Raw genomic sequence first — 19,796 nt, forward strand, 5'->3', positions numbered from 1 at the left:
GGGTCGGGTACCAACTAGGTTGTTGTGGGGATTCCCAGGTCATACAGAGAATAAATACCCAGCCCTGCCATGAATTGGTCACTGCTCACCAAGATGACCATAATAAAACATACAAAGCATGAAGCTGTATAATTGTGTATCCACAGTAGCCGCCATGTCATAACTAGAAAAGGCTTATATTTTAATAACTGCCACCACGCTGCTAGGGTACTGAATTATAATATTTAAAATGAGAGGGGTAGACAGTGGAAAACCCATCTCAGCCTGTAGAAACTTGTTCCAGCAGCTGTGTTCAGGGATGCATAGGTGATCTTTGAACCTGCACTGCAGTCACTGCAGGGCAGTTGCTGAAGATGTCAAGAGGTGGTCTCAGCAAGGTACATTTGTGCAATATGGTTTTTGGCATGGAGCATTATGCAAGTGGGATCTGTTTAACAGATCTTACTTTTTAGAAACAGAAACAGAATCACCAATTATTAAAAATCAAAAGAGTTTAGGCTATCCCACCCTGACCAGATGGCATTTGGTCACAACCACCCATTAGCCATCACTGCAAGTTCACCTCTAGTTAAGAGCCAAATGAGCAATGCATTGTTGGGTATGCAAATTAGCTGAAATGCAAGTCTTGCTCCAGAAAACGTTTTACTAGCATTTGTGCTGCTTTGCATTAGCACAATGCAGTCCCACATGGCTCTTAACTGGAGGTGAACTTCAAGGGATGGCTACTGGGTGAAGCTGTGGCATGTTGACTTAGCTAAAACTGCTTATTCTACTTTTGAATTTCTGGAGTACTTTCATTTCATGCCTGTGGAAACCACCTATAACTTTGCAGTTGCTATGAATCTACCAAAGGTATTGGAGAAAAAAATACAGGTGTACAGAGCAGAAAATGCTTGCGTGGCCTGCAAAATGTGTACAAAGAGTTCTAGCTACTGCACAAGGTTATGGACTCCCTAGACCGTAGGCCTATGAATTGCAGTAGTGTTTGTTCACGTATAACAATGGTTCTAAGTGAAAAAACGCAAAGAAATTAAGATTTAGAAAGACCGCTGTGACTGCACAGAGCTCTTTCTAAATCGAACTGTCGGCCCCTGCGATGCACACCAGGACGGGGGGGGGGGGGGGGGGTGTTTTTTTTGGGGGGGGGGGGGGGAGTCTTGGGATGGCAGGGAGGCGGAGGCTGAGGAGGAGGATTCGGGGGTGAAGCCCCAAGATTTCAAGCAAATGCTGCAAGAGAGGATGCGTGGTGGGCAGGGGCAAAATGTCATTTTTTTCGATTTTTTTGTAGGCTGCCAAAAATCAGCCAAAAAAAATATATATATAAATATCAAAATAAGGAGAAAATGACAGACCCACAACAATACATTTACTTACTCTCTTTCTTCACCACCAACAACCAGGATGCACTCTGAATATCCTCTGGGTTTGAAAGATGCCAGAAGTGCTTCTCCCTGCAGGGGTTGGTTAAGAGGAATATGGTTACACTCTTTTATAATCTCGCGTACCAACGGCTCATTCATCATCTGCTCTCTCAAATAACCAGTGTCCAGGCCGGCAACCCACAGCGCAGATGTGACTTCTTTCATATGGACCTGAGGAAGCAGAAACAGAGTGAACATAACGACGTTATCTTGCATTCAAAGATCCTACTGAGATTTCACCAACAAAAGCAGGCATGCAGAGTTCAGTTAATTCAACAAGTATCCATACAGGTTAGATCTGCGTTACACCTTTGCAGAAACATGGATGAATTAACACATTTGATGCACTTGTGGGATCAATGTCAAACATGTAATGCTACACGCTTTCCTGCTTGCTATGGAATACAAAATTAGAGACCTTTTCAACAAATCACTTTCAAACTTAAGTGACTTGGTTTCAAACCTTTCTTTTGAATGTTCAAATTAGACATAACTTATGTTAAGTGCACACTACTTCACCAAAGAATCCTCCCAGATGGCAATCACTTCACTCTGGCACTTTATCCAACCACCTTAGAGACTTTTACAAACAAACCTAGGATGACAATCCCGACATATGGCACAAGCGCCATAGGAGGTGGTGTGCCTGATCACCCTGTACCAACAACCTGCACGAAGGTTGTGGATAAAGCAAAAGCTACCCCCCCTTAGAATGAGGTTTACCTAAACTAAAAGTACTTTGTCAGACCAAAAGAAAGAAATGCAGTGGCAAGAGTTGTGGCAAGCCAGGAGGAGGACTCTGACCAGGAGACATGTTTGAACGTAGGTTTATTTAAACTAAAAGAAAATGCCTCACTGACCCTACTACGAAAACCTTCCCTTCCAAACTAAACTAAGGTGCTAGTCTATAATAACAAAACAAAAACAAAAAAAATCCTCAATCCAAACCCATCCACAAACTGGCCCTACCACTTAGCGAAATGTTAAAAAAAAATAAAAATAAAAAAAAATAGCTTGGGCCCCCTGCACTTTCAGTTCTTCTCAAACTGAGGCCTGGATTCAATGGTTAGAAGTAAATACCAGTTCCTGTCAAAGAAAAGAGTTCTTGTCAGTCTAACAAGAGTTCCTCAAAGTCCAAGCAAGTTCCTGGAAAAACAAAAACGTCCAAGCTTCTTTAGGTGGAGGGCTATTTCCTGGATCCCTCTTCACCAATTTGGTTGATTTGCTCACCACTTCGACTAATTGTTGGGGGCCCATGTGCTCCCTTTGTGTCTGCTTTTCACTCTGCTTATTGTGCCCCTTTGGCTTCTTTGGGGTCCCCTGACCAAATATCTCACGTAGTTCTTTAGGGTACCTGTGACCCCTGACTTATGCGATCTCCAACACTGCATCTGTGGTCTTTTGGAGAGAGTGGAAGGATGGATGGATGAAGGTGGTTGGTCTTTATTTAGGTCTAGATGGAGGGTGAGGCTGTACCTGTATGGGATCAACGGAGGATGCAAGAGTGTGCATTAAGAGTGCGTACCTACCGGTTGGGGAGGTCCATTTAGAGTGGACATGCCTGTAGGTGGCTGGATGGATAGTGTATAGAGAAGTGTACATGGGGCCGTTTATGGAGGATGTCCCGGTGAAGGGATGAAGATAGTGGGAGGGAGGGGGGACTGGTCCACATGCCCGATCTCATGGGTTTCTTACTGGAGCCCACCCAATTCCTTATCTTGGCCAAATGCACACATGGATTCTAAGCCTTTCCTGAGAACTTCCCATACTCTCGATTGCGGTCCCAGAGGGCGTTCTCACCACAAGCCTGTAGTAATGGGAAAAGGCACTATATAAATGACTACTACAATAAAATAAAATATAGGTCTGTGGGATTGTTGGTGGGGATGGGGGTTGGATATGTCTGTCTCAGGGTTTGATAGATGGGGTGAGAAGATACACATTTGGACCCATTGATGGAGGGTAGGATATGGCTGTGAGGAAAGGTGGTGCAGCAGAGGGAGACAAGGAAGTCCATATGGGTCAGGCTGCTTGTGGATCCCCCTGCTTCTCATGCGCCGCCGCGCGGAAGGCATGCACTGCAGAGCTCCTCCAGCATTCCTCTCCCCCCCGCATCGCCGCCATTGCTGGTCCAACCTTGCCTGAAGATGTGCCCGTTGTGATGGTGAGTGGCGGGTGGGGAGTCATAGGAGCGCTAGGGAGCCGAGCCAGGCAACAGCGTATCGTCCCCAGCTGCACTAAGTTTGGTGTCCCCCTCCTGGCAGGCAGAGCGGCCCAGGGGACGGGCGCCAGTTGGGGAGGACGTTAAGGAGTCACAGGGCCGCCTGCTGAAGAGCCGCAGGCGCGATGGGGGTGCTGTCTTCAGGCTCCGGAGGGCTCCACCACGTGCAGCACATTGGAGACTAAGAAGCATCCGACAGTCCGAAGGATTTTTTTTTTTATTTTATTTCTTTTCTTTATTGATTTTATGCAAACAAAACAACAAAAACCAAATAAGCAGCATAATCATAATAGTTCCATTACACATCAAGTTATCTTAATCTCTGCTCCCACTACCCCTCCCTCCCCCCGTGAGCCTATTTGTCAATCTCATTCAATGTTTGGCACATGCGGCCGGGTTTCGTTATCTTCGGAGTCTGTTGGATCTGATATTACTCCAAACAATTCTGCTATTAGCGTTTTCCAAGCCAACAGGGTGCCCGCCTCCCCTTCATCAGCCCGGCTACTCGCTTCTTGCCATGCCACCGTTTCAGCCTCCTCCCATTTCTGCAAGTCCTTCCACCATACATCCACCTTAGGTTTGTGGCATTTCTTCCACCCCATGGCGATCCTACGTTTCACAAGCACATACGCCAGATTTCTCAGTTTCTCAATATGCTTGAGTTTCCGTGGCCTAGGGAACCCGCCCAGTAAGCAGGCCCAGGTCGTGTCTGTGACAAGAGTAACCCCTTTATCAGCCAGTTTCTGCGCCACTTCTCCCCAAAAACACCTAATGATCGGGCAGGACCAAAACATATGTGTCATGTCAGCGTTTTCCAGGTTACATTTAGGACACACTTGTCTTCCAGCGTTTCGGAACTTAGATATCCTCAAGGGGGTCATGTATGCCCTATGCGTTACATACAGCTGTATTTATTTTAATCTGGCATTTCTAGACACTTTTTTGTGGTAGCCCAGGGCACGCTCCCACAACCCATCCTCCATCGGGGCCCCCACTTCCACCTCCCAGTCCAGTCTCAGAGGTGTCAAATCTTTCCCCGCCTTAGCCATCACCATCTCATACAGTCTCGAGATCTCATGACCTCCTTCGGATTTATCATATATTGCTCCCAAAAGTGCATCTGGTTCTTCTATCAAAACTGTCTCTGGCCAGGTGTTCTTAATCATCCGCACCAATCTGATGTACGTGACATATTGGCCCGTGTGTAGCCCCGCCTCTTCGTTGAGTTCTATAAACTCCTTAATGGATCCCTCTTGCCAAACATCGCCTAGCGTTGCCAGCCCCACCGATTCCCAGTAGGTCCTAACAATCACCCTCAGCTGATCATCCCCTCCTGTCAAAGCAACCAGCGGTATCTGCGGGAGGCACGGGCATGGGACTTCCATCAAACGACAAGCCCTACGCCAAATTTTCCATCCAAGCCTCAACATCGCAGGACGCCCCCTCATTTCAGTTTCGGACAGCCAAATCATTTCTTTCAAATAAAATGGGGCGCAGTCCTGTCCAAGCACCCTGTGTGCTCAGGGGTCACTTCATCAGAAAGCCACATATTGTAACTATCCCGCCAAATAATAAACCTCAAAATGAGGCAGTCCGATATCTCCTTTTTCATTAAAATTCTGCAGTTTGCAAAACGCCACTCTATTTCGGGTACCGTGCCACAGGAAATCCCTACACATGCTGTTCAATTTGACTGAAAAACTTCTTGGGCATTATGTATGGGATATTACTAAAGTAATGCAGGAGCCTGGGCAGAACTACCATCTTAAGCATAGCCCCCCGCCCCATCATCGCCAAGGGCAACCTTGCACAGAACTGCATGCTGTTCCTAATCTTCTCGACGGCTACTTCCGTATTGTGTCTGTGTTCTTCTTCCACCGTGTGATATACATCTACGCCCAAATAACGAAAAGAGCTAGTTGCCCATGGTACCTGTAGCACCGGTAGTCTATCTACAGGGGTCCCCTTATAGCTACCTAGCGGGAATATGACAGACTTTTGGGGGTTCACCGATATGCCCGACAACTCTGCATACCTTTCCATCACTTCAAGTATGTATAGGATTTTCTTCTGGGTATTGCCAGTACAGTAACAAATCATCCGCGTACACTGATATCAAGTGTCGTTCCCCTCTTACCTCAATGCCAATCGCATCATACTGTGCCCTAAGGCATATTGCCAGAGGCTCCAGGGCTAAGATGTAAAGCATCGGGGACCAGGGGCACCCTTGTCTGGTGCCTCTGCCAAGTTGCCATCCCTCGGATATCAACGCTCCAGTTTGGACCCTGGCAAGCGGCTCATTATACAACATCTTAGTCCACCTGATATAGCCCGGCCCCATTCCATACCATTCCAAAGCAGCCAATAGCCATGACCACTTGACCGAATCAAAAGCTTTAACTGCATCTAGAGACACTATCGCCATCTCACCCTCGTTCTTACTACCCCATTCGACCACCCGGTGAAGTTGTGTTTTATGTTCCTGTTCGGGACATAACCCATTTGATCAGGATGTATGAGTCTACCAATAACTTTCTGCAATCGATTTGCTAGGACAGCCATAAGAATCTTGCTGTCCTGATTTAGCATCGACAAAGGCCTGTGGGAACCACATCTATGCTCCGGTTTATTGGGCTTGGGCAGCGGTATTATGATCGCCTGAGTGACCAGCATTGGGGGGATGGGGGGGGGATTTCCTCTCTGTATACTTTATAGAATTCGCTGGGGAACCCATCAGCTCCCGGGGTCTCACAGGTAGGCAACTGCTTCACAACCTCTTCTAACTCCTCCAACGTGATTGGCTCATCTAACTCCTCCCTCTCTTCTTCACTTATTTGGGCAGCCCTATGTCTTCTAACGTTTCGATTATCTTGCGTTGGTCACCCATCTCGTCATCTCCGTACAGCACTCTGTAATATTCCACAAATTCTTTGTTAACCCCCTCTTGCGTGGCCACCTCATCCCCATCCTCCCTAATAATGGTCCTAATCGGAGGCCTAGGGGTCTCGCTTTTGTATAGCCAGGCCAAAAGGCGGCCTGTCTCGTCTCCCCCCGCGTGCTGCCTCTCAACATATTTCCTATAATTGAGATTGCAGAGTCTTTCCCAATGCCCTGCACATTGTTGCTGTAGTTGGAGTACCAGCTCCGTGTCTACGTCACCGCTCTTCAATGCTGTTTTTAGCTCAGTTTCCGTCCTCTGCAGGTCAGCCAAGACCCCACCCTGTAACCCTCTTGACTTAGCAATGGCCGCCCCCCGCATCACCACCTTAAAAGCTTCCCACAATGTGCCTGCAGAATCAACACTCCCAGTATTCTCCTCAAAGAAGTTAGTAATCTCTTCCCTTATATCTTCTCTAAAGACTGGATCTTTAAGCGCCTCCGCTCAGAGGCGCCATGTAGGGATCTTCGCCCTCGGGGGGCAATACTGCCATCCGAGGATCAGGGGCGAGTGATCCGAGAGGACCCTAGCCATATATTCGATTTGAGTAATCTCAGACATCACATCTGCTGTAGCAAAGACGTAATCGAGCCTAGTGTGCAGTTGGTGCGGGGCTGAATAGTGCGAGTATTGCCTCTCAGTGGGATGTTTCATCCTCCACGCATCTGTAAAGCCAAAATCAGTTAGCAGTGTCTGCAACGGTCTCGCCGCTGGGCTAGGCTTACCCACCCTGCCATCAGATCTGTCCACCACAGAATCCAACACACAATTAAAGTCCCCACCCCAGATCACTGCGCTCCCTATACACGTACTAAGATTGGTACACAGGGCTCTGAAGTATGCTGCTGTGTTTTGGTTGGGGGCATACGTGTTTACTATGCATTTACTATGCATACCTCCCTGCTCTCCACCAGCCCTCGCAATATAGCCATCCTTCCATCAGTTTCAACTACCTCTTGTATCAATGGTTTCTCTTAACCAGGTCCAACTTGTCTCGCGTCAAGTAAGTCTCCTGTAGTAGTGCAATATCTATTTTCTGCCTTTTCAGATACATCATGATTTTGTTTCTTTTCAGATAACTGTTAAGGCCCCTGACGTTCCACGTTATTATCCGGAGGTCCCCCATAGGTCGTTAGTAAGCACCCTCCCGATCCTCCGCCGATTCCGCCCCTTCCTGCACCGCAAGTACAACATGCTGATTCCTCCAAATAGGCTCGAAACAAAACTTAAACTCCCCATAACCACCCACCCCTCCCCCAACAATACCCTCCCCAGCCGTTGCCCAGCTCCGTTCCTGGATCTCAGGCACCCCCACATCTAGCCCTGCCTAGCACAAGCTTCTACTCAGGGCTCAGTAGGGTAAAGCCGCCCTAATGGCCGCTGAAACTAATAATCTATTGGGGTAGGTCGTCCACGTTCTGTTGCTCCTTTCAAAAAACATTACGCATACAGATGCCAAACAGTTACCAATTACAGTTACACTCACTATATTCCAGTCCAAATCGAGCACCAGACTCAGATTGTGTTCAAAGTTCAGCCAGTTACAGTTTCTCTGTACAATCAGGGTCCTCCTCCTGCTCACCCTCACAATGTCCATATTACAAAATCTTCATTCGGTATGATCCTGCCGATCACGATCCGCTTCTTGTTCCGGGCAGCCCTGCAGATCCAGCCATGCGACAACATCCTCCGGGGTATCAAAAAATAGAGCTTTGTTCTTATGTAGCACCTTCAATCGTGCCAGATACAGCAGCATATATTTGACTCCCGCCGCCCTCAGCCTTCTTTTGACAGCGACGTAACTATACCTCTGCCTTTGCACCAGTATCGTATATTCCGGGTATGCTGTGATGTTGGTGGATGCTCTCTCTAACGTGCCACCCTTCCGAAAATATTTGAGGATCTTTGCTCTGTCCCTGTAATTCAGGATCCTCGCGATGATCGGTTTTGGTGGGGCCCCCGGCCGCGGTTTCCTCATTAGGGCGCGGTGCGCCCTCTCCACCGTAAATCCCTGCGAAAGATTTCCTACTCCGATCCCTGGTAGGATCATGTTTTCAACATAGTTTGTGGGGTCTTGGCCTTCTTCCCCCGCCGGAAGAGCAACCACGCGAATGTTGTTCCTCCTCGCCCTTCCTTCCGCCTCTTCCACACGATTTTCCAGGTTGGCGACCTGTTGTTTTAAGACATGAATCTCTTTCGCATTGCTCGTGCTAACATTGGTATTAATCTTCACCCCACTTTCCAGACCGCTGGTCCTTTCTGCAAGCGCCCTGACATCTTGACGTAGCAGGGTGAGTTCCGTACCTGCAGCATCAATCTTATTCTCTAAAGCTGTGCGTAGGTCCGCCATTGCCAAGTCCCATTTAGCACTCAGTCCCGTTATAGCCTCCAGGACCTGGTGCTTGTCCCCTTCGGGGGCGTCTTCCGCAGGGGTCACGACCATGCTCTGCACCGATGTTGAGGGGGTCCGTTGCGTTTTCGTGAAAGCCTCCATCGTGGGTTGCTTAGTCTGGACTCTCAACCCTTTCGCCAACATGGCGCTGCCCTCCACTCCTGTACGCCTCCGCCTTAGTGCAGCTGTAGCACTGTCCTTGGTCCGACAATGGTTTGGCTCCTAACTCACATTCGAGATGGCACTTCGAATTGTCTTACGGGTGGGCTAGGGCCTCACACTCCCCATTCAACTTCCGTAGGCCTCGTCGCCCGAGCTTCCAATGTTATCTCCTCCTGCAGTCAGATTGCAGAGGCTCCATTAGCGTATGCCAGGCCGGGCGCTCTCATGGTGCTAGTTCGAACACTCTGCCATATTTCCCTATTGTACTATTCCTCCAGGCAATTTACCGCAGCCATGTCCCGCAGTTCCGGGAAATCAGTTTCGTTTCTCCTCGGAGGCCTATCCTTTGTTAGCCGCCATCTTGGTGCCGAAGCGGCCACACAGCCGTACCAACAAAAACATGTATATCTCACGATTCCCTGGGACTATGAACTTCGCCAACGAACTTCACTTGGTGTGCGGCTTCCGACGCCTGATCCCCAAAGTTCTAGGCGCTCGTTGCAGTTTCAACAGGTAACTTTGGCAAAAGTAAAGTCGGATCATCAGGAGCTCCTCACGCAGCACGTCCTATTCCATGGCCAGATAGCCACGCCGCCCTCCGAAGGATAATGCAGCAGTATGGCAGCTGAGCCTTCCCCCGGGCAGGCCAGCACAAACGAGGCGTGCGGCCAGGGCAGCAGCACCCCTCCCCCACCAGGCCCGCAGCGCCTCACCTCTCAATTGCAGGAGCTGCAGCCCGGGTTCTTGCAGGGGAATCCTGCAGCGATCTTCAAGTGGCTGTAGCTCCTAGGTTTTCGGCCTCCCACGGTTGAAAGTTATCTCATATCTGCAGGAGTGGGAAGTATAGATATCGGCCCCGAATAAGCAGGATTCACTGTACCACAGCGGGTTTTTTTTTTTGTTGAAAGAAAGGATATTACCCAACGTGGAGCTCAACGCTCAGGCGGCCATACTCGTTGAGCGCAACAGCACCCCTGGTCTAATTTTCCTATACATTTTATCCTTGATCATAGTGCATTGTTTCTGCAAGGTTTGCTGGAAAGGTAGTGTGTCCTTGCTGCCCAAACGTTCCTTGCTTTGTCATTATGAGCTTGGACTCCCATGCCAAAACGTCTACTATGTTTGCTTTGTTCCAGGAAAATATTTGATTTGTATCCATGTTTAATTGAAGTATTTCAGTGCCATGTTCTTCGGCACCCAAGCACTTTGTTGCACTTGGTTTTTCTGTATGTCCATCTTGTCTGAGGACCTTCCTCATTTCTGTGCCATCTTGTGTAAAGCAGGCAGCCTTTCGGCAACCTGCATGCCTGCCTTTCTGCAACCTGCATGTCTCAGGGTTTAATAGCCCTTCTTTTATGAGGTCAGAGTTCCCCTCTCCTTACTTATTGTTTTCATTTTCCTCACCATATTTGAAATCCTGTACATTCCTTAGGGTTACAAGAGTGCTTGGTGCAACTTTTTGGGAGCATTGTAGGCAGCGTTTACACTGTGGCTGGTGTCGTTGATAAAATGGGCTACAATGCACGCCCCCGATTTCAGAATTCAAATTCATCTCGGATTCAACTTTGGTAAAGTCTCTCAACCGTGTTGACACTTCCAATCTGCACAGGCCCACCCAGTGCCGTTTATTTCCTCTTTTCACTCACAAGAGATTGTGGCTTGAAGCTTATACCAGACCGACGCCTGCGGTCCTCATGATCACGTGGAAGACGACGATTACAAACATGGTACTCATTTTTCCATGGCAGTATAGACAAGGGAGAGTTGCAATCCCCCAAAAACATATCTTGTCATACAACCGGCCTCCTCACTGGCAGTTTCCCCGATATGAGGAGTCCGCCCTCATCGAGAAGATAAGATTTTGTCCTTTACTTTCTAAACTCTGGTTCTTTGAGACTGAGCCAGTGAGGGAAGAAAAAAACAAACATCTGAAGGTTTTGAATTTAAGAGTATGTAATGTAAGAGTATTGTGGGTAGCAGAAACAAGTCCTACAGAGGTGCTAAAGGGATGCCCGGTCAACTCTCAAGCTAAAGCTAAAAAAGGTGTAAAACCACAGACCAAGCACTGTGGTAAACCACGCACAGCATGGGATTCTATGTCAAGACCGGAGGCTCACATTATGCTTCTCTTTCTTTAATATACCAGTAAAGAAAAAGCTCAGCAGCAAGATATTTTGTGCACAAGAGTGCGACATGAATAATGTGCATAAAGAACAGGTGCACCAAATAACATAATAAAACATGGTAATACAGTAACATTTGTCCAAGAGTCTGAAGAAAACTCAATTTCCCAGAGGACTTCACTCGAGTTCATTTAGAGGCCACCATTGTGTGACCTAGTCCTCCAATAGGCATCCAGATCCCTTCCATAAACAGTCCTAAACATGATGTAACTTCCTCTTTCTTTGCTGCTCACAGCAAGAGATAAGTACATTCATGTTTAGCACCGTTTATGACATGCTCATATGATTTTAATATAACGTTATTTCAGTTATTTGCTTCATTATATCATATTTCACTGACATATTTAAATTAAGCGTGCGCTCTTTTCTATTGCTTCATTTTCATTTGATGCAATTGTTACCTTTCGTTGTTAGCTCAGACGCCAGCTTTGCTTTGTGCCGTTGCAGCTGATCAGCTGTCTTGGATCTGCGCAAGCGGACCCCTCGGAGGGCGCACGCCCTTTACTTTCCTTACTTTAATGGTCCACGAGCGGCGCTGCGGGCTCCAGCAAGGCCGCGCCGGCCTCCCCATGCCCGAGGAGAGCACCGAAGGATAATAACAAAAACTGAACTGATATTACTGAGCAGCGAGAGAAGGCGTTCTAGAAGCCCAGAAAAAAAATATAACGTTATTTCAGTTATTTGCTTCATTATATCATATTTCATTGATATAGATTTAAATTAAGCGTGCACTCTTTTCTATTGTTTCATTTTCATTTGATGCAATTGCGTTCTAGAAGCCCAGAAAAAAAATAAAAATTGTATAAAGGTGCTTTACAAGACCATGGCAGCGCAGTACTCCCCTCAATCAGATCAGGATTGGTCTGAGTGTGAGGAAGATACCTGCTATATTGATGAGGTGGCAATGGCAAACAGCGTGCAAAAAGTGCTGGGATCTTCGGTTGAGAACAGCATTAAAAAGGCAGTGACTGACATGCTCCTACCTGTCCAGCACGCATAGATACAATGGAGGAGCACCTAAGAGAAACATCTCCACCAGGGAGGAAAAAGACACAAATTAGGAAGCACCTTACTGACGGGGGATGTATCCCAACTCGCAAGAGCAGAAGCTCTCCGACCCCCCCCACACCCCCTGAGCCAGCCAGAACCTGCCACAGCTGCCGTAACGGACACCTTCTCCAGGCTAAAGAAAGTCTTTATGGATAGGAAGGTAACCCCTTCTCATGATGGACCCTCTTACCCCGAGGAGGATAATAGACCCTCTAGCCCGGAGGGTGACACACAGGGCACTGAAGACGATCAGAGCAAAAGCGTGTACGAGACTGATCTTTCCCACACCTCCTCCGATGAGGACTTTCAAACGGAGGCTCTGAAAACCTCAAGCTCGGGGATTGCGGCAGCCCCCATCCCCAAGAAGACAACTGGGAACAAGTCTCCTTCAGAGGGGATGTTCACACCAGAGGATCTCATACATCCCAGATCTACTGACTGGGAACCGTCTTCCAGGACAGCTAAATATATTTATTCCAGGCTGTGTAAACCTCTCGATAAGGAGGTTAGAGCCAGACTCTGTGCCGAATGCCCCCGTCCAGATATTGCAGACAAAGTAGCTTTAACACCGGAGCTGGATTAAAAAATGATTACCTTCTTAGGAAAAAATGTGAAAGACCCTAGGAGAGGCATAGACCGTGCCTGGAAGTCCTGTCAGGACCAAGTACTGGACATTGCAGGTCCACTGGCAAAGATTTCAGATCTAGCGGAAGCAGCCATCAGCTCATCTGACCCCATCGACCCAGTGAATTGGCAGACACAGAGTCAGGTCCTACTGCACAAGGTCTGCTTTTTGGTGATCCTTTCATGAAGGAAATGTCAAAGTTTGTCGGGAACTTCACAGCATTAGATAAGGTTCAAGCCTCCATCAAGAGAGTCTTTGCCTCCAAAGTTTTCTCCAGGGCCGGATGAGGTAGAGGTCGCTCGTCCGGCCGTTATTTCTTGACAAAAGACCTCAGCACTCCAGAGATCACTAGAACGCCTGGCAAGAACGCAGCAAAACATTCTTCCCTTCGAGAGGTCATGGAAGAGAGCGTCCCTGGAGAAGAGAGTCTAGACATCCAGCCCAACAACAATCCACAGGTCAGTGTACTTATAGCAGCGCCAGCGCCACAGACGCCTGTAGGAGGGTGGCTAAAGATGTTTACAAGAGCTTGGGATACCTTATCATGCCTAGAGTTTTTCGCGTAGCCCATTCAAACCGGTCACCCCATCCCTATAGTAATGTCCCAAACAGACCAAATAGCCGTAGACAACAAAATACAGTCTATATCAGAAACAACTGATTCACCCCTGTGTGAGTCAAGGAGGTTTCTTCAGTCCCATATTTCTGGTGTGCAGAAAACAAAAAGTGCTCCCAGTAATAAACCTAAAAGCCCTCAACGAATTAATCATTTACCGCCATTTCAAAATGGAAGGTACACATGCTCAGGGACTTGCTTAGACCAAAAGACTGGCTCATGCGTCTATACCTGAAAGACACTTACCTCACAGTGGCGATTCATCAGGCACATGTAAGTTATGAGATTTTCATGGGAAAAGTTCACGAGTCTGCCTTTCGGGCTCACCTCAGCACCTTGGGTTTTTACCAAACTTCTAAGGCCTGTAGTAGCTCATCTAAGAGAACAAGGTGTCCGACTTATAATTTATCTGGACGACGTCATCTTTATGGCCCAGTCACAAGATCTAGTTCAGAGGCAAACCAGGCTAGTGATAGATTTGCTACACAGCCTCGGTTTTCTCATTAACTGGGAGAAGTCAATTCTTCATCCATCCAAGAATCTAGAATTTCTGGGTTTCGTAGTGGATACTCAAAACTCCAAACTCAGTCTCCCATCAGCCAAGATCCACTTCACCAAACGGGAGATACGCAGACTCTTACAGAGGAGTCCATTTTCTCTTCGAGAACTAGCAAGAGTGATAGGTTTACTATCCTCCTCCATTCAGGCAATATTTCCCGGCCCACTTCACTATCGAGAACTACAAAGACTGAAGGGCCAGCACTTAAGACGCAACCTTTCTTACTCCCAACTCCTGACACTATCACCCCAATCGAGGACAGAGCTCAACTGGTGGCTCACTCATATGGAAGCCTGGAATGGCAGAGCCATCTTCGGATCCTCTCCAGATATCATCGAATCGGATGCCAGTCGCTCCAGCTGGGGAGTGAGATGCGGTGCCGTAGCCACGGGAGAAGCCAGGTCTCCTCAGGAGCTGGATCTGCATATCAACTGTCTAGAGCTTCTCGCAGGCTCCTTTGCAGTACGCTCTTTTGCCAGAGACAGAGCGAGTTGCTGTCTCTTGCTAAAAATTGACAACATTTCCGCAGTAAGATACATTAATCATCTGGGTGGCACCAAGTCGAGGCCTCTAGCAGAATTAGCCAAGGATTTTTGGCATTTCTGTCTGGAGCATCGCATTTCAGTCACAGCGGAATATCTTCCCGGTCTCACAAACGTGGTGGCGGACTGGTATTCCTGTCACTCTACAGACTACATCGATTGGAGGCTCAACGGGGAAGTCTTTCTCCGCCTCCAAGAGATTTGGGCTCCGATGTCCATAGACCTCTCGCCTCCAGACTCAATTCCCAGCTACCAGTGTTTTACAGCTGGAGGCCGGATCCAGCAGCAGCTGCAACAGACACATTTCTACAACCTTGATCCCAGGGGATACTTTATGCCTTTCCTCATTCACCATGATAGCGAGGACCCTGGCGAAGGCCCATCAGGAGCAGTCGGATCTAGTCCTCATAGCACCAGTCTGGACCTCTAAGATCTGGTATCCAGTTCTTCTGGAACTATCCTCGGATTCTCCAATCCTACTACCCCAATTTCCGGATTTCGTACTAGATCCATCAGGTCAGCGCCATCCCCTTCTTCTCAGCGGATCTCTGACCCTAGCGGCCTGGAGGATTTCAGGTCAAGATGGAGAGTCCCCGGCATGTCCCGCATGGCGATCAGTCTCATTGAGGAAAGCTGGGCTCCTTCTACCCTTAAGAGGTATTCCAACTCTTGGGGCACCTGGAGCACCTGGTGCCAAAGGAAGGGATTACATCCAATTTCAGCACCTGTAGAGGAGAGATTGAATTTCCTAGCTTCTCTAGTGGAAAGAGGGCTTACCTACAGGGCAGTGAACGCCCATCGTGCGGCAATTTCTGCAAGTCATGACCTTGTCCAAGGAGTCCCAGCAGGGGAACACCACCGCATCTGCAGATTACTCAAGGGTGTGAGACTTACTGTCCCGCCACGTCCCGCTACGACAAGCTTTGGGACGTTAATAAAGTATTGACCCTTTTCCTGTCATGGCCGCGTAATGAAGAACTATCACGTACAGCCCTATCCAGCAAACTTACTACCCTACTCCGATTTGTCTCCTACAGGAGTCTCTCTGACGTCCGAGCTCTTGATCTGGCGGGCAGGACCTTCTCTCCTGATGGCATCGTATTTCATATACACAGGAGGACGAAGTGCAACTCTAGGGTGATTTCTTATCCCGCATTTAGAGATCAGCCCAAGCTCTGCTTAGTTAAATGCTTGAAAGTTTACGAAGAAAAGACAGCTCCGCTCAGGACATCCCCTAACGGGCAGCTATTGATAGCTCTGCGTAAACCACACAAAGCAGTTTCAGCCCCAACTTTGGCACGCTGGGTGCTTTGGACTCTAACTCAAGCAGGGATTGATATCCAGCACTTCGGAGCTCGCTCCGTTAGAGGAGCCATGGCCTCCAAAGCCTTTCAGGCGGGAGTTCACCTAGAAGACATCATGATGATGACAGACTGGGCAAGTGAATCACTATTCAAACAATTCTACCTGAAACCGGTAGATCAGCCGGCATCTATTGTGGCAAGTACGCTTTACACAAGCGTAATGTGAGCCTCCGGTCTTGACATAGAATAAAGATTTTCCATAATAACTTACTAGAAAGTTATAATTCTATTAAAGACACGGAGGCGAGCATTATCCCACCCGGCGAGAAAACAGCGTGTATCACAATTGATATTGATTAAATGGATTACTATGAAGGTCAATGGTTTGGAATATTTATGTATTCTGCCAGAATAATCCAATGACATTTTTATCATACCCCGATAAAGGAACTATGGTCATCATATTCGTGAAGTAATTTTACCCCTTTATCCTTCTTTGACAGCGCCTGCAGACAAGTCCGTCTGATCGGCAGCCCGACACAGTTTTCTTCTACGAGTTGGCTACAGTTACGATTATACTACAGACAGCCAAGTTCGCAGCCTCGAAAGAGGAAGTTACAATCTCTTTAGCACTGTTTATGGAAAGGATCTGGATGCCTATTGGAGGACTAGGTCACATGTTGGTGGCCTCTAAATGAACTCGAGTGAAGTCCTCTGGGAAATTGAGGTTTCCTCAGAGACTCTTGGACATATGTTCCTGTATTAACATGTTTTATTTGTGTTTATTATATTTGGTGCACCTGTTCTTTATGCACATTATTCATGTCGCACTCCGATGCACAAAATATCTTGCTGCTGAGCTTTTTCTTTACTGGTATATTAAAGAAAGTGAAGCATAATGCTCGCCTCCGTGCCTTTAATAGAATTAAAACTTTCTAGTAAGTTATTATGGAAAATCTTCATTCTAAAACATATCACAGGCTTCAGAAATAGACCCGTGTAGATGAATGACCTAACCTGGTGTCATGTGCAGGATGTTCAGATCAAGAGCAAAAAGGCCGGCTATATTCAAATACTGCAGGCCATTTCTAAAGAACGGATATGCAGAGAACATCTGCAATAGTCTCTAACAACATCTACATTGCAATTCACTAAAATGTGGGTAACTACAACAACACTGACTGGGAAGCAATTATTCCTCTTTGCTCAAAGTGCCTTTTACATTTAAATTTGTTTGTGCCTTCTGTCCTTAAAACAGGCACAAATATGTTTTTCGGGGCATGTGATGTAATTGCAGGAAGACCTACACACACACACACGTAGCCATTTCAAATACATACATACATTCCTTAGTTGAGTCGAAAATAATGTCCCGATTGTTTAAACAAAAGAAAGGCAAACTATAGAAGCACTGTGACGCAGAGGTTCAAACTTTGATATTTTATCCATATCGGTCACAAAAAAAACAGGACATCCGAAATGTAAATCTCATTTAGAGATGATTGATGCACACAAGGAAAAGTTGAACCCCAAATGAGTTGCATGTTTTCAAATTAAGAGATCTAATAGATGTATCAACTAATTCCAAATCGGGACATGAGAACTTAACTCCAACTTGAATATGCAACAGCAGTGGCTGGCTCTTTGCAAAACATATACAAGTCCCACAATAACCTAGTAGAAGTGTAAGGTACCTTGGGGTGTACACATGGTTTTATTTTTTTTGTTTGTTTACACAGTCTGCACAAGAGGTAGGAGAAATGAGGCTGTCGGCAGTATTTTTGCTGAACGTTTTGCCAAATGTATCATCACTTCACGATTTCTCTCCACATTTGGATCTAACCATGAGAAGCTAAGCGGATAACGTTGGCAGCGAAGAGTTTAGGGCTTTAACCAATTGCTTTTGTGGAGGGACATGTTTAGCTTTTTGCAATCCCGCAAACAAAATTAAAAAGAGAAAAGACTGATTGGCTGGCACTATGTAGAAGTGTGCCTTGAAGTCTCTGTTGAAGCAGTAGTCAGTTTAACATTGCTATCATTACCGCCTCCCCTATCAGAACTACTTCACTGGAGGCACCCCTGTGTTGGGCTCAGAGGAACAAGTAAAGTGCCATTGACATGGCATCACTGAAGGCCACAGACCTATTGAAATATATGAGTAAAAGTGTGTTTGAGACGGCAAACACAAAAGTCTTTCCACAGCAGTTCTATTCTATAGAATGGAGCAAGAGCAGAAGTGAAATATGGGGCGAACTGTGTCCTGCAGGCCATAATGCCACTCAACTCACCCCCTTAACCATAAGGATGAAAAAATCTCTCTCTCTCTCTCTCTCTCTCTCTCTCTCTCTCTCTCTCTCTCTCTCTCTCTCTCTCTCTCTCTCTCTCTCTCTCTCTCTCTCTCCCACCTAAATCCTCCTCTCTCTCCACCACCTAAATCCTCACCCACCATCTATATACCAAACTCCAACCCACCATCTATTTTGCAATAAACAAAAGGTTTTAATTGTTTTTAAAAATAAGGTAAAAGTCAATTCAGCCCAATGGTTGCAAAAGGGGTATACCTGCCCAAACTTAAATGTATAACCTCACCAAGTCCATTTTATCCATAACCATTTGCATATCAGAGCACCTTTCACCTCTCTAGAAATCAATCCCCTGACTCTCTGCAACAAACTCAGAACTTTTAAAGTGAAGCTCCTGATTGCACAGTTTGCACTCAAACTGGTTTCGGTTTAACCTCAGCGCTTCCCTAGTCAGGAAATCAACCACAAATTATACCCTACAGTACACTTGCTATTTACGGCCCCGCATTTGAATGGTCTTTCTGTCTGGAGCCTGTGTCCAACCCAAAGGCCAACCTCTGATTGTACACCCACCAGACAGTGGTCTAAGAGAACCATGGCCAATATAATGGGGAGGACGCAGGCTCACAGGGATACCAGCAGCCCAACTAGCCCTGCACCTAAGTCCACCTGCTCAGCATCTCCACAGTCTCAGCATAGGACTTCCTCAACTGAGCCCACCAGCACTCTTTAAGGTAGTGGGTGGTAGGTTCACAATGAGAGAGTTTCCCAGAGAATGGACAGCACCCAGACACCCTCTGCCCCCTCCATTCCCTAAGGGTATCACTGCTTACACCCAAGCCTAATCTACGGTAACAAAAAATTCATACCTTCTGGAACGTGCATTCCCTGGAAAGTGATCCCTACCCAACGAGGCATGGAGGTCTTTCCCTAGATCTTCCCATTTACTTGTTGGAAGCAATCTGAAGTCAGTTCTAGCTCCCTGCTCTGGAAAAGGCAGCCCTGGGTCCATGGGGTCCCACGCCAAATAGGGAATTAAGGGTTATCAACTTCTGTTACAGTGCCCTACTCACAAACCATGCATCAACCAGACGAAGATGCTTCATGTAATAAAAGATGTGCCTTTTTAAGCAGAGCACATCGAAGGCATATTGTAGACACTGAAGTGAGTGTATTGCCGTACATGACAAAATGGCCCAAAAATCTAACCAAAAAATACTGCAAGGGAAAATATACTGAAGGATAATGGCCTAAATAATTGCCGACCAAACGCCTTTCTTAAACAGCGAGAAACGTGCCATTCACAAAATTATGCTTCCTATTGTATTCATGCATCTTGCCCACTGCCGCAATAAATGGGTGCTAGTGTGAGGGGTCACTAAATGCGCTGGAGAAATTTTTTCTTCAAGAGTCTAAAAATGTGCAGCTATTTCTAAGGCCTCTGCATTTAATTTAAAGACTGGCTTATTCGTGCTGAAGG

At 47.0% G+C, this 19,796-nt stretch overlaps 1 protein-coding gene across 1 annotated transcript in view; it reads right to left on the reverse strand.

Annotated features, from left to right (window-relative positions):
* Positions 1-19,796, reverse strand: part of GAN (gigaxonin) — a 654,734-nt gene that overhangs the window by 519,968 nt on the left and 114,970 nt on the right. Inside the window, exon 4 of the mRNA XM_069607099.1 lies at positions 1,375-1,592. Within this exon, the coding sequence (XP_069463200.1) occupies positions 1,375-1,592 (218 nt within the window). The remainder of the gene's footprint in view (positions 1-1,374; positions 1,593-19,796) is intronic.

The sequence above is a fragment of the Ambystoma mexicanum genome, chromosome 1p (assembly GCF_040938575.1).
Source record: "Ambystoma mexicanum isolate Mex_15411 chromosome 1p, UKY_AmexF1_1, whole genome shotgun sequence".
NCBI classification, from domain to species: Eukaryota; Metazoa; Chordata; class Amphibia; order Caudata; family Ambystomatidae; genus Ambystoma; species Ambystoma mexicanum.